Here is a 17,745-nt window from a genome sequence, read left to right as displayed (position 1 = left end):
TGGGGGGGGGGGGGGTTCCACATGAAAACACTAAAACATTCTTGCTATGGAACCATTTAGGGCAGGGGTGTCAAACCCAGTGACGCAAGGGGGCCAAAATTAAACATTTGGTCCTAGCAAAGGGCCGATCACGATCAATATTTATTAAAACTTACATAAATTAATTGGTTTTAGATGTATTATGTCAAATCATTCATATAGAAATATAAATAAACCTTTCACAGTTCCAGATTATACAGAATCTAGAGCAAACAGACTTTAATGAACACAGACAAAGAGATCAAACTTCAAAAAGCTCATCATTAGCAGTCATTTCTTACGCCTCACTCAGCTTTTAAATGAATTTTTTTAACATTAAAACAGATTTTTTAAAAAAGCCATCAACAAAAACCTGATCATACAGAAATTAAAACTATATTGTTGGCTTCTAAGACACTGTCAAGAGAAAACTTCACTAATTAGGCTCAGTTTTTTAAAGCAAAATAAGAATCAGAGACTCGATCTGAACCAGACTAGAGGGCCGGATCTGGCCCGCGGGCCTTGAGTTTGACACGTGTAGCTTAGGGGGTCCTAAAACTCTATTTCCGTTTGGATGAAAGGCTGAAACGACAACAAGAAAAAAAACTTTTACGTAATCACACAACCTGTTCCTGTGTGAACGAAGCGTCTTTTATTAACCAATTCTCGCCAAAGTCTTCAGATAGAACATCTCTGCTTCAATCAGATTCATTTGGTTCGGTTCAATTTATCGTGGATTTTTTCGAAATGTCCGATGCCGTAAAAAGCCGGCCACGACGTAAAAACCTCAGTGTTAGCAGAATTTCCTCACGACCCACAGGATAGATTTTAAAGCAACTCTGAAAGTAGTCATTGGATGGACGTCTGCAGCCTGATTCAAGATGGCCGCCACGGCCGAATGGCTCAAGCTCGGCCCGGTTTTCAGATGCCGAGCTTGAGGCTTGATGTGACAGTAGCTGAGAGTCATCCCCAACACGCCACACGAGATCGCTGTGCGAAACTTTGCTACACACAGCGGCGGGCGATAAGCATTCCTTCGAGGAATGCTGCTTTAATATTTAATCATTTTGGGATTTTATACTCCGCTTGTGATGCTACTTCGTTCCTCAAACAGCCTGACCATTCCACCGGTCCAGCTTTTATTACATAAGTGGTGTTGGGTGTTTGGACACAGAATGACCCTAAAGTTTCAAACTAAAATGTAATTAAAAGCTTTTAAAGGCTGCGTCCGAGTCCTACGGGACTTTTTAAAAAGGAATGTGGCCCGAGTCTCCTTCAACAGATTCAAAATAAAATTAAAACAAACGGATAAAAGCCGGGTTTAGACTTTTGAAGGAAACAGTATGCACATATTTGATTTAGATGGTTAATCAGCCAGTTACATCGTAGATGTTTAAGGCTGTAAACTGGTTCTAATGAAGTAACTTTCTGCCCTTTTTGTGGCAAAAGCTGAGGAACAGCAAACTTTTATTTTGTTAGAAACAACTCATGACACAATTCAGTTCTAACCTCAACAGGAATTAATAATAAATCTGCTCATATTCTGGTGGATCAAATGAATATTTTAGAAGTAATTTGTGAGCCCACAAAGCGAGCGAGGCGGCGGCGTCTGGGGAAACACTCCCCAGCTGCTTGGCCTTTATCTGGACCGAGAACCGGAGGAGACATGAGGCCCCGACTGCTTCGGGTGTCCTCGTGCTGCTCGGCTCGGCTCGGCGAGCTGGGGCCTTCACGCGGAGGCCTGCGGCGCCCCCTGCTGGACAAGTCTAACCACTCCTCCATGCGGACCGGCTGTTGGCGGGACACGCGAGGATTCTTACCCTTCGGAGTCGAAGCTGTTGTCGTGAATCATGGCTTTGAGGGCGTCGGAGTTCGCTGAGGACAAAGCAGAAAGGAAACAGAACAGAGTCAGAGCGATAAACGATCGTTTTAACACTTCTACATCCAACTGGACTCAAGACGCAGCACACGTTGAAGCTCGCCAAATAAGAACCTGCCTCAGAATGACTCTGTAACAGTCTGTGATCCAAACCCCCCACCGCCTCCTCACGCTTCAGAGGAATGACCAGTTTCCGCTTTACCACAGAGCCGACATCTCAGATTTAAGATCTCCATCATTTTCTCCTCACGCCGGGCCCTCGCGAGCGCGAACAGAGAGAGGCCGTCGTCCTTACGAGGACTTGGGAAGCGCGATAGGACTTTGTGTTGCGGTTTCGTGCGAATGCGCTCCGACAGCTGACTGGAAGCGCCGCCCTTCGTCTTCGGCGTGGACGGCTCCGGGGTGTTTGATGTGGTTTAGTCGTTTTAATCTGCAGCGTCGGGGAGCACATTTTATTTTATTGCTTTATAAAAAGGGGGAATGGAGAGCGTAAAACAACCAGTTTATTAGGTAAACTTTAACAACAGGCCCTGTTCAGACCTGAGCTAAATATGGTGTTACCACTCTCAATGTGCATCAAATACATCTTTAATCAGTGGGGGATGATCTAACCTGAGCCACGTTAAACAACCGCCTGCTGACCCGCGTTATTACATGTATGTAGCATGTAATAAAAAGATAAATGTATATATACTGTGAACTTAAAGGGGATCATCGCAATGTGGCTCAGCTGCCGGCTAATTTAAGACCATTAATCAGCTGCTGTGGGAATATTCTGAAGACTTTTGTTTTTTTTTGTGTTCAGGCTAAAAGTTCTTTTATATACCTGATTGGCTTAATTGCTGTCAATGGAGAAAATTACATCAGTGGATTTTCAGGGCGCTGTATGAACGAGTCATCGTAGTTTTTCAATATTTGCTCTGATTGTTTTATGAGCTGATTTGAGCCGCTGTGGTTGCTGCACTGTACAACGAGCTGAGCTGATCCCGGGGCGGGAGTCTGAGCTTTCCAACGCCGTGTCGTCTACTTAAACACGGCCGGTTCTGTTCACAGGTGATGCATAGAACCCAGCCGACAAGTTCACTGCGGTGGAGCTTCACGGGTTCAAACCTTTGGCGAATTTGTGCCGCCGCAAAGCTCAGTTTGGGCTCCTAAGAATAGGAGAACTAAGAATTAAGAATGAAGTTCAGGCGATTGAACGCATTAAAAAGGTTTGACAGAAACGCCTGAGAACCTGACGATTTCTCTGGAGCTCGGCTGACGGACCACTCGGCTACGCCTTCATTTTGTTAAAGTAGGTTTGACTCGAGTCTGATCGCTCCGGAGAGATTTTACTGCCAGGTGCGAACAGGGCCTTGGATGCTGCCGTGCATTTAACTATAAACATCTACTCCCAGGTCAGTCAGGTGATAAAAACCTGCAGTCAGGAGAGATCATGTAACCGAATAATTTGAGAGCCCACACAATGTGACATCTCGATAATTCCTCTTGATATTTGGTCAGATTAATACACCGAATTGAATTCTTCTAAATCAGCTTTGTACTCAGTGACACTAAAGGCTTGTTTGTCATTCATACAGGAGGAAAAAAAAGGTGAAGAATGACAGAATTTCACACCCGTCTATTAATAGACCACCAGCAGAGGGCGCCGTTGGCTTTCGTTTAACTTCCTGCTGTTGCCGACAGAAATGTCAGCTGAAAAAAAAAAAAAATCACTTCCCAAGTATGTCAGAAATGTCTTCAAATAGATGCTAATAATTAGCGTGGCATAAACAGAACTATTTTTATAGGAGAAAGCTTGATTAACAGGAATCCTGCGGACTTTGAGAAACTGAGTCACAGTGACTTCAGCGTGAACGCGATGAGGCGGCTCAAGGAAAACACACACACACACAAGTGCAAATAAATTAACTTGAGGCTCGGGACAATGACAGTGAGTCATAAGGATGTGACAACACGCTGCACGTTAGTCACTCGAAACTGAGGTTCAGGAAATGGAGAAGAACCAAAAAATGTAAAAGAGACAAAAATGTGAATAAGAAGAATGTGGCCCATTTTGCTTTTAGATACATAAATCGAAGATTTTAAGTTGTTTGATTAAATAAAATAATAATAAAACTGTCCAAACCAATAATTAGGATCTGTTACTCTGAGATTGTGGAACCATTTCCTCCAGAGAAAACAAACAAACAAAAACAAAAAAAGGAGCTTCTTTCATTTTAAAATATTTTCTTGCACTTGTAACTTCTGTTGTTCCTGCAGTATTTATCACATCGATTCTACATCTTAAAACAGTCGGGAAGTCCTGTTGCTCATCTGCGTTCCTCTTGAGAAAAACATGTTTAAATATAACTAGTTTTTTATGGATATCTCCAAAATAAAAGACCGTAACATAAAACTAAATAAAACTTGACACCCATTGTCTGATATCCAATTGGGATAAAATAAAAATAATAATAATTAATATAATCATCAACAACTTTTATATTACTAAGACCAAATCTTATTTTGGGTAATTATTTATGCCGCATGCCTTTTAATTTGAAGTCCTAAAGACTAACGGATTAAATATTACCCTGAAAAATGAGACATTCCTTTCTAGGAGCCTCAGATTCTTTTTACATTAAAAAGACGTATTTGTTGTGTAAAAACTAGTTGTTGTTTTTTTTTAACGGTTGTTCAGACGGATCCACAATTACACAAAGTAATCATCAGAAGACACTAAATTAGACTTTACATGAGTTGTTGACGTGATAAAACATTAGATTTACAAAAAAACAAGGCTGTTTTCGCTTTTTTTATCCTCAAGGTTAACTGAGACGTTACACCGGAACAACTCATCACAAATCACTTAAAGCTTTTTATCTTTTTTAAAGATAAAAAAAAAATATCTTCAAGGCAAAGATCGTTGATTTGATGCTTCATTTCATCCTCGTGTCTGCTCACTCCTCCGTGGACACCGTTGCACGGGGACGTTTATTGCTGTTGCACAATATATGCTTATGCTGCGTTTAGTGCAACTAAACGAGAAGGGAAAAAAAAAAAAAAGAACATTTTTGGAAAAGTGGCTAAAGGTTTGGGATTCCAGTAAGTGTGTGCGTGACAGAGCATGTAGTTCTGACAGCAGAGAGGAGGAATACCTCTTATTGTAGGTACAAGTCCAGGGCTTCCAGGGTTAAAAGCCATTTTAAAGGATTATCTGATTAAAGTACTCAATAACTAAAATATCTGGTAGCTGCAGCTTTATGCTCGAATACATCAAACTAGACACTGGAGTAGTTTTTGTGCCAAACTTAGTGATATTGGTGTGTGGATTGTTTTGTTGTTTCTGTTAGATTGTAACCTTTCATCTAAAAAGGTTGAAAAATCCTTGTTTCAAGAGCCAGACAGCCCTCCACCTTCAATAAGAACTGGGACGCCCCAAACCCACAAGGTCAACTCGCAAAACATAGAAGTAGGGCTAAGGGGTAGGAGGAAACAGGATTTGGCCTCAAGTAATTCAAGTTTTTTAATTAAAAAAAAATTGGACTTTTTGTTGCTGAAGTAAGAAAAACTGTTTCAACTTTGAGCAAAACTTCAGCTTCGTTTCAACATCATTTTCTCAGAATGGGAGGTCCGTCGGTGCTGTAAATACTGCTTGATTAGCGTCATAAATTTAAAACCGAGCCAAGTTACTACGGGTTCGTATTCCAGCCTCGGTAAATCATTTGTAAAAAAGGAAAGACGGATCAAACAAGAGCAGGGAAGTTTGGTGGGGCTTCGGTGGGAAACGGACACTAAACGAAACGTGTCGGACAAACGGCTGTCATAACAAACCGGGTCTTTAAATTCCACAGCATCTGTCCTGGATATGAACTTCCACTGAAACCTTCTTTTTTTTCCTCTCCCTCCTTTCAGCCAAACTCTTCTGAGAAACCAGACCACAGCTCAGACCTGAACGCTGACTTCCTTCCTGACTGCTGTGAAAAATGTACCTTCAAACAATACAGAGCAGGAAGGACTTCGGGAGAGGATGGGTCGCAGAGGGAACCGATACCCTTTAAAATCCAGGAAACTCAGCAAAAACATTAAACTAAAAGATAATTAGCTGCATATAAATGAGACTAAGTGCGTCAACAGGTGGGAAAACTGTAGAAAGGTGAGTAAAAACGCATACCTTGATTCTTCATGATGTAGTGGACGATCTGCCCGACGGTGTCGTTGTCACTGAAGGTGTCATTCATCTCTGGAAGAACAACGAGAAAGTTAAATAAAAGAATGGTCCAGTCATTCACCTATAGTTCAGCAAAATTCGTCAATATTAATTAATACAAAAAACAGGGAAAGATACAAACACTACGACCACAACAAAGGTTTTAATACTTCGTTTTTAACCAGTTTAAACCAGATTTTAAGATTCTGTATCTTTAGTTTTAAACAATAACTGGAGCAAGAATAACTGTTTGAGTTTGATTGTATCGAAACGTCTCCTGGGATGGGGTCTTAAATACCAGAACTGGTGTGAGAACGTCATAGTTCCAAAAAGAAGAGAGGAAAAAAAAACAACAACCTGATTCCCGGTCAACAAGCCCTGGATTACCAATAATACTGAGGAAATCCCAAACAGGAAGAGGAGGTCAATTAAAAGGAGGTCAGTGGTAGAGATGGAGGAGTGGGCTCAGAGAAAAAATAAAAATAAAAAAAATAAAAGCGAAAATCCAAGAGAACAGAGGAACAGAAGGTGCAGAACGATAACACGAGGGTGCAGGAAAACGGGCTGCGAGGTGGAAGACAATAGGTGAGAAAGGGAAGGGGAGGCTGCGGCCATTTACATGCAAAGATCGAGATTATGGGTGGAAAATACAGAACGGACAGAAGAAAGGGGAGACGGAACGGCTGAAATGAATCCGAAAGACCTTCCGTCGCCCTAAAGTCGGCTGGCGTCCAGCGAGGGAGTCTCCATCATGTCTCGGCGTGTTTGCGTGAATCAGGTCTTGTTGCTTTAATTTTGAACACATTCAATAAGTCGAGCAACAAACCTTAGCTCTAAATGGTGTCGGAGTTGTCGCAGGCCTCTCAAACCCAACTTAGTTTAGACAATTCTAGAGAACTACAGAGAAAAGTTCCGACACTATGGCCATTGTAAGAAAAAGTGCATTGTAAGAAAAAAATGATTCTGACAGCATGTTTTAGTTTAGGGGGACTCCTTATCTTATAGGGCTGTGGGGTGTAGAAAGCAGTTTCCTGATCCCTACCCCCATTCCAGACCCCTCCTCATCCTATGGAAAGTTACGGCGTGTGTTGAGCTGAGTATTTAAAGGGGGGCCTTTTGTTCTTCTGTCCCTCTGCTGACTCACCTCAGCTCAGTGATTCTCAGCTATGTGGCTTAAACAAATTATCCTAAGACAAAACTCTTTGCTGTCCTCAATGCCCAAGTCTAAAACCTAGCTTCCAATATATTGGATAAAAAAAAAAAAAAAGGTTGAACTCTGATGATCTGCATCTCAAACATGTACTCCAGAGGTGGCTGCTGAACAAATCAAGGCCTGGAATCCAGTTTTGCGACACCGAGTCTCCAACGGTCGCGGCTCAGAGGGATACTGGCTCAACGAGATAGATTTCTTTTGGCTACAGCTGAGGTGACAAACATTTAATGTCGCATCATCTGTCTCCGAGTTCACACGGAGTCGTCGTTTAGAACTGATCCTACCTTAAAGTCACTGTTGTTTCTCAGTATTACAAAGCGTCTATTTCCATTTTCTGTGTGTAGGTTTGAAGTTTTCCTCTATTTAAAGTGCCTTCAGGCGACTATTGAATGACTGAACTTCTATGAACTTCACGTCTATTTCTGTCAAATCCTTTGGAAACAATTTGAGGAACCAGAGAGAGAACCCCCTTTCCAGCCGGGCCTTAGACGCTGCCCCTCCCCCATATCTCTCATTTACAAAAGAAACAAAGTGACGTGAAAGGTCAACTTGCCGTTGTTATGCCTCTGAGCCACCAAAGAAGGTAGTCACAGAGCTGAAACGGTCAGTGTGTGTGTGAGCCGGCATTGTGGCTTGACGGTATGAATTAAATTTAGCAGCTCCTTAGGACTGAAACCAAAAAACCCAAACTAAAACTGTGGATTACTGCAAAACAGCAACATTAAAAGGTAAACTTTATAGATTTTAATTATCAATCGCTGCAGAATGGGAAAAGGCAGATGATAAGGTCCATCTGTGTTTGTGTGTTCATTTGTCTATCTGTTATAAACTGCAGGATGGATTTAAACTCATTGTAATCACTAATNATATATATATATATATATATATATATATATATATATATATATATATATATATATATATATATTCAACTGACTAAATTTTGGGGTCAACACAATTCGACATAAGAGGATGTTAGTTTACCGTTCTACGAAAGGTGCAACATCATTTCTATGAATAATAAAACGGAGTTCCCTGTGATAATCATGCACAGACTTCAAACCATCTCCTGAAAGCAAATATTGCCCACAGTAATAAAACTGTGATACTGTCAGTAATCATGTTTTCGCATTACTGTGTGACAAATATCGAGAAATATGGCTTTTCCAAGATCTGTATTAAATGTGCGATGAGCAAAACGAGCCATAAAATGTGAATTTATTTCAACACTAAGCAAAATATTGCATTTGGCACACAGCTTTACTGGACCACTATTTCCTAGATTTTTCCCGGTCGATTGCTTCCTCCCATTTTCCAGATTTCTGATAAAACGCGGCTGCGTTCTCCGGAATCCCCTGGCAGGCCGTGAACGATCCCTACCAGCAAGCCTGCGTGGTTTCTACTGCTTCAACAGGGAGGAAGGCAAAACAAATCTGATAGCTGTGAAACGAGATCAACAGAACAAAAGAGATCAAAATACTTAAAAAAAAAAAAACCCAAAGCCATGTCTGTTGTAACATGCCCCAGTGAGGGTGGAGCTCTGTGAGGAAAAACACACAAAAGAGACAGATGACATGGAAAAAAACCTGATAGGCCTACAGCCATTGTGTTGTTGACAGGAAGCCGCCATGGCCTCAGCGAGGGAAACCCATTTACTCTTTGTCCAAAACCACCAGGTCTTTTCAAGTTCTAGGGGAAGGTTTTTTACAATGGATGCCGTACCTATTGTAAACAGCTCTCTGAATAGCCTCAGTTTGGAGAAAGACACTTCAGTCCTGGTCTCACTTCGACTTGCCGTTAGCTCATTGACCCGGTCAAACTTAAAGTGGACTGACGCCATCTTAAATCAACCTCAGCCTCAAAGGTTTCAGAGCAGTTCACGCTATTTGTAATGCGAGACTAACAGTGGTGTAAAGGGTGGTTTAAGACGAAAAAAAGTCCACTTTGGTTTTGGTCCGACTTGCCTTTTAGCATGTCAATCTGGTCAGAGTTAAAGGATTTCTTCAAACTGAGGTTGTTCAAAGAGCCATCTACAGAGTTGGTCCCCCATTTGCAGCTATACTAGCTTCCTCTTTTCTTGGAAGGCTTTCCGCAAGATTTTGGAATGCCCATTTTTTTCCCCCTGCAGAACACGTATGAAGTGAGACATTGGTATCAGACGAGACGTCAGACTCGCAGTTTCTGTTCCAGTTCATCCCGAAGGTGATTGATTTGGTCGAGGTCAAGGCTCTGCGCGGGCAAGTCGAGCTCTCCCACACCGAACTCATCAAAGACACGCCTTTAACGTTGTCGCTTTCCACGCCAGGGTGCAGTCACGTTGGGACTTCCCCAAAGTGTTGCCACAAAGTCGGAAGCTTGGCATTGCATAAAATGTCTTGGCACGCTGAAGCATTAAAACTGCCCATCACTGGAGATCAAGGGGTTAGCCTGATACCCTGACACCTGAATTCAACAATTACAGGTGTGATCAAATACCTGTGCCTAAATAGTGCATCAACTGTTCATAAAACCTTCCACAGAATCACAATTCAAAAAAAAAAAAAGTAAAAATATACAAACTAACCCTGCTCACTGTATCATAAACAGATTGGTGAGAAATAACAACTACCAGGACCCAGAAGTCTTGGCGGCGTGATGTCAAAAGTTTATTCTTTCCACTACTTGTCTCATGTGTGTGACACACGCCAGAGCCAAGCTGTTACATAACACCCGACTCCTGCGCACAAGCGATACTAGAGAAGGAAGGAGGAAACAAAGACCTGCCCTTGTTAATCGGAGGGAAGCGGAAAACCATAGAAAAGATTTAGATTAGATTATTCACTTCACAGGAAAGAAAAGGCCTCATCATCACATACGGATATTCTAGTTAATACTAGATACTCTCTTTTTCTTTTGCTGGTTTCATCTCACTGAACCAAAGTGAACACGCCTCTTGTTAAGTCAGAACATGAGTGGCGTGATTGCCAGACCTCTTCATGGTTTACCCTTCGTGTCTTAAAGAGACAGAGGAGCTAAATTTAGACGGCGACTTCGTAAGAAAATCCTTTCAGCGGCGCTCTGTGACGTACGTCTGCGGTCGGCAACATTTAAGTTTACAACCTTTAATTACTTCATCATTACAGACTCATCTCGGCAGATTCAGGAATGAAGTCGGAGCTCGTGGGTAATCGAGATGTGACAGGCGTCTAGAAAACCTGACCCTGATTGTCACCGCCACGTGAAAGGAGAGTGGAAAACTTCACACGGAGTCGTGACTCATTTAGAAACTAATGCAAAAATGCGATAACTCTTTTTGCGACAACTGTTACAGGGATACTCTTGCATCAGCATCGCAGTCTCAGTTCTGATTTAGTGATGAATATTGATTATTACACAGCTGGACTAGAATATGAGACGTGCTGCAGCAATTCACCGAATCAATAACTGTTTTAAAGCTTACATTAAAAATACAGATGTACAAAAAAAAAAAATAATAATAATAATAAAGTACACCCTTTTTCAGATCTTTACCAGATTCTAAAATTATCTAAATCTAACTCCAATTGTTCAAAAACACACAACAGAAACAAAGCCAAAATAGAAGAGCTGTATAAAAAAATCTGCCTCCATCTTTGCTGCTTCCTCAGCTTCAGTCAGGAGCTGCTGATCAGACGTATCGATGAACTGATCGCCTCCATAACAGCAGCAGTTTGATCGCTTCGCTGCTCCGGAGTGGACAGGTGTGTGTGTTAACACGACGCCGGGGCGGAAAGACATCAGCAATGACCTCAGAAAGAAGCAGCTGTTGGGAGGGGTCAAAGGTCATTTCCGAACAGAGAGAAAGATTCTTCACGTTTCAAACAGCCGCCTGTCGGCCCGGGAGTGGAGGTCGCAGCAGATTCACCCCGAGGTCAGACTGTGCAACGACCAGAGAAACTCTACAGGCTTCAGTTAGCAGGTCAAAGGTCAAAGGACATGACAGGACAATCAGAAGAAGACGGAACATGTTTGTCTCGTCTGGAAGGACTGCAGGAGAAAACCTCGTCTCTCTGAAAACAACATGGCTGCCCGACTGAGTTTCATCTGAATGAAGCAGAAGACTTCTGGAACAACGTCCTCTGGACCAGAGTGGACATGTTTACCCATAATGCACAGCGGCACGGCTGGAGAAAACCAAACAGCAGCTGTCGGCACGGTGGTGGAGGGCTGATGGTTTGGGCTCCTCGCAGTCACCGAGTCGACCCTGAACTCCTCTGGAGACCAAAGGACTCTAGAGTCAAACGTGAGGACATCTGTCCAACAGCTGAAGTTTGGACCAAACTGGGTCCTAAAACAGGACAATGATCCACAAACAGCAGCTGCTCTACAACAGAATGACTCAACGAGAAGAGGATCCAGGTTCTGGAACGGTCCAGTTAAAGTCCAGAACCAGAACCTGACTGAGATGCTGTCTCAGTTTATATAAAAAGGCATCTCACACTTAGTTAACTATCAGCAAGTACAAATGTGTTTCTGTAAAAAAAAAAAAAGATTTAAAACTAGAGTTGAAGAAGCCTGTTCCAAACTACTCCAACTACTAAAAACGTCTGATCTCTGGGCTTCAGCCTGGTTTTCGGGACGAGCCAAAGCAGCCGATCCGATGATCTCAGGCCCGCGAAGGAACATCAGGTTGAAGCAAGTCGGAGACACAAAGGGGGCAAGACAATTTGGACATGTTGGAATCTGCTGTGTGTGTTTTCATACATTTGAGATTAGATTTAAAAAGATTTAGAACCTGGTAAAGACCAGATCTTTTTTGTTTTTTAAAGAAAAATTACGTCCCGATTCGCAGAGCACCTTACCTCCACCCAGCTCTGGATCCAAATCTTCCTCACACCCCTCCTCCTCCTCCTCCTTGTTGTCCTGGGCCGTGGTGCACCTGTAGCCCTTCCTCTTCAACACGTGGCAGATCACCACCCCGATGAGGCCCAGGAGGAAGAACGTTGGCACCAGCACAAAGGCAACATAGTCCCAGTGGCCTCCTTCGGTTTTTCCAGCATTCGTGTTATGCCCCGCTGAAAAGTGAGGGGGACAAACAGATTGTCATCTCAGTGACCATGACAGAACACATATCCAGAGAGAGCCTGAGGGTCCTTATGGGTCGAGCACTGAGAGGCTTCACGCTCCCCTACCTGCATCAGCAGGCCTTAAAAATTATCAATCAGACACCAACGTGTACCCTTTTACAAGCTCTGGTTTACAGCAAAGGAATAAAACCACCATCTTAAAAAAAAAAAAAAAAAAAAAAAAGGGGGGGGGTATTTCTTTTAGGTTTCAAACTCTTAAATTTGCCTCACGCCGCGCAGGCCCGCTTCCCGCTGTGCAGCGTAATATTTAATGGACGCCGTCTTGCCACAGCCGATTTAAAACGCGGCGGGCATCCATCAGTTCAGCGGGGAGCGGAAAGCGGGCGCCGGTGTCACCGCTCTTATTAGATCGGACTCTGAACGGTGGGGGAGGAAGCAGCTGTGAACGCGCTTCACGATGTCAGCGGTAGCAGCGCTCACACAACCCAATATTTCTCAAATAATTGAGACGCTCCTTGTCATTTGTGGGTTTGGAGTTTGGTTAACGAACGACCACAGACCACTGATTGAAGCTCCAGACCAAAGATGTCCCCAATGGTTCTTTCATAGAAAACATACAACCCAATATGCTCTTAGCTGCACATTAGATGTGATTTGTGATGTCAGGACTGCAATAAATCCCAAGCTATCGTAGCAGTAATACATGTTATATGCCCTCTGTGCACACAGATGATTTAGGTGATAGAAGTCGAAGTTCTAAGAACACAGAGCGCTGGGAAAGAAGTGAGGAAAATGTGGGTTTTATCTCCATCGTGTTATTCATTTGATGAACTCTCAAAAAGGTATAGTTGGGTCATTTTGGATCAGTCGTAGAGCTCTGAGCATGGAGAAAAAGGGCAGAAGTCTTCGTCCGGGCTAGGCCGTTTTGTTTAGTCTGAAGCTGGTTTCTCAGCCGAATGACGCCCGCATCAGACGGCCGATTGGCTATTGAACGCGTCGCTGCAGTTGATGGAACCGACCACACAAAGGAAGAACGAAAGATTTAAACTTTTACCACCGCAGCTCAGACTTCTTCCTCTGAAGTCCAAAGGTTATCATCCACGCCGAGAAGAGCTGATAAGACAATCGACTGAAGACGTACAGCAGAAATGGAAAAAAACCCAACTATTTTTTCTCGATTCATGTTACTTCTGGGTAATCTGATTAGATCTTTAGGACTTTCAGTTTCCATTGAAGTAGGAGCAGTCCAATCAGAACAGAACTGCTATTATAGTTTAGGAAAACATTAAAGATCTGACTCACTGAGATGAAGATGAAGAGCGCCCACCAGTTCTGGGTGCTCTTATGTTTTCTTGTGACGCGTGACGAAGCTCTACAAGAGCTTAAAAAAAAAAACTAATGCCTCTGTTGCCTAGTGACCAGAATAACCCAAAGATGCCTCGTTACGTTAGAAAAAGACCAAGCAGCTCTGACTAAAAACCACTGGAAAAATGGATTTATTCAAGTCTGAGTGGGCATCTCTTACTCTGTGTATTTATTTATACGTTCTCAGTAACGTTGGCGTTTGTTTTCCCTCTCCAACAGCAGGCTAAAACGCACGGAGAGCGTTGGAAGTGGCGTGGAAATACGGGGGAGCTGTTGCAGCCTATGTTGGTAGCCGTGAGCAGTCTTCATGCAGTTGCATGCTTTTAAATATTGTGCAGCCTTAAATTAAATTTAAAGTTAAATTTAGGAAAAATGTAAAAATCACCAACAAAAGCTTGTGGAGCTCCACTTTCAGCCGATCTGAAAGAACAGAGCATCGTTCTGATGCTTTTAGGACAATTTCTGATTGTTTTTAATCAGAAGACGCCCCAAAAAAATGGCTTATTTGTGAACGATGTGTCCAAGATTGACAAATAAACTGTTAGCTTTTGATTATTTATATTTTTATTTCAAATTGCTTTACTGATAAATGAGATGTTTTAACTCCGTTGCCATATGCTGAAGTTTTATTTGTATTTTACCTGCATTTTGTTGATTCAACTTTGTATTTAAGATTTATAGATTCAATCTACATTTGGGGGGAATTTTTTTTTTTTTTTTTTTGCATACATTATGTGTTTTTCTACCACCAGTTGCTAAATCCAGTACATATCATGTCTTCTATTTGAGGTAGTTTCTTCTATACACACCGTACTGCGTAGAACTGAAAACAGGACAGAAAATGGCTGATTTTACCTTCTACCTGAGCGCTTGACTAAAAAAACTATACGAGCTTTAGACGTAATGTCCTCACAGACGTAAGGACAGACTTCCCCATGCTTCTTTCTGTTGATGCATCATGTGAGCAAACCCAGCAGGACGCACAAAAGGCCTTTTGTCTTCGCTCCTGTTCAGATCCGTGCGCGCGCGCAACCCAGCAGAAGTCCAAAACACAGAGACAAAGACTGTTTGACAAAAGGTCAAATTTCAGTCTAGAAGCAAAAACTTTCAAGGAACTTTTTTTGAAAGAACGTCTGAAAATGAGGGGCCTGTGCTGCGTATGAACACCCAGCTGCGTGATGCGTTCGGGTGCCGTTTCATTGTCCCAGTTCAGCTGACCGAGCAGCGGCTGCTGACTGAGCGTCTGGTGACGGCATGCGTCCGTCTGCTTATATTACTGGTGGGGAGGGGAAACAAAAACAAAATAAAAACAATAGTGATGACAAGTAGACTGTCCTGGCACGGTCCCCAACCTCCAATCATCACGGGGCGATTGGAAGACTGCATTAAAAGCTTTAAAAATAAATAAAGGAAAGACTGAGAAAGTAAAGTGTTCATGTCGAGGCAGGAACCTGCTACAGCAGGTGGACGTCCTGAGAGAGCAGCGAGAGGCACCGAGAGGCAGAGGTGTGGAGCCGTGCTGAGATTATGCCGAGTCATCCTGTGACGCAGGATGAACTCCAACAGAAGGACGAAACAGACTCTGGGCTTCGGCTATTTGATGTTTAAAAAAAAAAAAAGGTAATATCTTAAGTCCCTCGGCTATCAAATCGGTTTTCACAATTTCAGCCTTCAGGATCAAAAACTAGAAAAAAAAAAAAAAAAAAAAAAAAAAACAGGAGAAAATAGTTTCCAAAGACCCAGAGTACCTGTTTGTGTAGAGCCAGAATATTCATTAGCACCATTTAAAGACAGAAAAGGACCTATTTAGCAACAATAACTGAGCATTCCTTCAAGTTACACATTCTGACAGCTGCCCTGCAGGCGAGCAATTAAACTAAACGTTGTGCTTAAAGTGTGTGTTGGGGATGACTCTCAGCTACTACCACGACAAATTTAAGCTCAATATCTGTACAATTCACCGAGTTACAGCCATTTCTGTGTTGGCTATGGTTGAGTGGCTTGTGGCGGCCATCTTGGGTTGACTCGCAACGTATTTTCATTAAAACCCGTCAGCTACTTCATGATGTTTTGCCAACAGATGACAAAAGAAAAGCAAAAACGCAAATACACAATCACCCGGCTTCTTATGTGAGGGGTGACAATTATGAGTAAGCAATTAAATACTTTTCCTTTTTCACATATTCATGTAAATACTGGTAACGTTTCACTGTTCAAAGATTTATTTTTTAATAAATAAAAAAGTAACTTAAGATATACTACCACATATTGTCACATAAAACTCTAAAAAGCTGAATGCAGCATTAAAAGCAGTAAACAAAAAAAAGTTAAATTAGCTTTAATTAAAAATATAAAACATGAATCTTTACTTTCTTAGAAGTTTAAAGGTTGATTGAACTTAACAGGAGTTTCCACGCATTTTATAACAACCTTGACGAGTAAAGAGATTTAAAACAAAACTTAATTACACGTCTTTTTCTATTTTAATTCAAATACGAGGACATTTTACAGTCTGACGTGAGCAGCTAAAGGCGAGCCTTTAGACGTAAACAAGAGTAGTACAAAGCGGTTTAATGTTTTGGGCTTTTTTTTAAAGCAGAGGAAAAGCTGTAAAAGATGAGTAGTTTTCAGTCAAACAGGCCCAAACTTTCACTCTGGGGAAAAAAAAAAATCTCTGTAGAGTTGAAGCGAGTCAGCGTTGCTCTGACTCTACTTTCCTGCAGCTTTATTTAAAACGTTCTGCCTCCCCGAGGGTTGCTGCGGACCAGCGGCTTCGCCCGCGTAAATAAACCAAACGTCAGCAGAAAATACGCAGGAAGGAGGATTATTACCACCAGGGAAAAAGCTGACAGCACACATTAAAAGCCCGACATCCCTTTCATGTCGGAGTTTAAGTTGAACTCAGGACTTTCTACTGCTGCCTGTTAAAGAACTGGATTCATTCAGACCCATTCTGAGGATCAGTTTATGACAATAAATTGGTAACCAGTAGACCGATTTAAAAATCCAAACTGTTGGATTTGTCTTTAAAAGATGGATCGAATGGTGTCAAATTATTTTGTGTTTGACAAGGTTAGAAAACCCAGGTGGCCTTGCTCCTACTAACACGCCAGGTTGTAGCACAGCATCTGTAAAACTGACCGAGTTAAAATCCACTTTTGTGTTTGCTTAAGTCGATTAGCCGTGGCAGCCATTTTGAGTCGGGTTGACTCCGAAAGCGAGCGATTTGTAGATCACTTTCATTAAAGTCCTGGTGCAGGAGATATTTTGCTGACAGACAAACGAACGAGCCCTCAAAGGCAGAACCTTTGGGGGATAATAACTGACAATCAGCACATAAGAATCAGCTCCCAGGAAAAAAAAAAAAAGGACAGAAAAATGTGTCTCCAGGCAGAAAGTTCTGTGTTTATTTATCTTTTTAAAATCTTTCCCAGCTCTGCCACGTCGGGTTCTTCTTCGTCATCACATCTGAAGAGACAGATCTGACTCACACAGGTTCGTCCTGCAGAAGATGGGAGGGGGAGACGGCTCGGCGCTTCCTGACCGCTGTCTGAGCGCTGAACCCGGGCCGCCCCGCCAATAACCTACTCGTGTCTGACCACGTCCACTTACCCCAGAGAAAGCGCGGACTGTAAAAGCCGCATTAACCTCTGAACAAACAGGACGGGGAAGTAAAATGTTTGCATCCGACTGAAACCACCGACTTTCAGCTCGGCGCTCAGGACTAATGGGGTTAAAAGTTCTGTCCACATGTGGTTTATCATGTCCCAAACGCTCAAAAGGGATAGTTCGCTTCTTTTGAAAGCGGGGTTATGTGGAGAAAAAAAAAAAATCAAACAGTTAGATATCTGTTGTAGACAGCTCTTTGAACGACCTCAGTTTGGAGAAACAGCTCAACTCTGACCGGACGGATGAACTAGCAGCGAGTCGAGTGGGTCAGGCCTAGGCGTGGGAATCTTACATAAGTATTATTAGTGTTTCAATTTTTTACGTAAACAAACACTACTGTATATATTTCCAGCCATATATTTAT

The 17,745-nt window shown here is 42.4% G+C and overlaps 1 protein-coding gene across 1 annotated transcript in view; it reads right to left on the bottom strand.

The window, feature by feature from the left end:
- rell1 (RELT like 1) overlaps nt 1–17,745 on the bottom strand; it is a 30,167-nt gene that overhangs the window by 9,765 nt on the left and 2,657 nt on the right. The window contains exons 2-4 of the mRNA XM_017426211.3: nt 12,123–12,335; nt 6,054–6,122; nt 1,839–1,893 (exon numbers count right to left, since the gene is read on the bottom strand). Of these exons, the coding sequence (XP_017281700.1) occupies nt 1,839–1,893; nt 6,054–6,122; nt 12,123–12,335 (337 nt within the window). The remainder of the gene's footprint in view (nt 1–1,838; nt 1,894–6,053; nt 6,123–12,122; nt 12,336–17,745) is intronic.

The sequence above is a fragment of the Kryptolebias marmoratus genome, linkage group LG7 (genome assembly GCF_001649575.2).
Source record: "Kryptolebias marmoratus isolate JLee-2015 linkage group LG7, ASM164957v2, whole genome shotgun sequence".
Lineage (NCBI taxonomy): Eukaryota > Metazoa > Chordata > Actinopteri > Cyprinodontiformes > Rivulidae > Kryptolebias > Kryptolebias marmoratus.
This window is presented reverse-complemented; position numbering and strand designations above follow the sequence as displayed.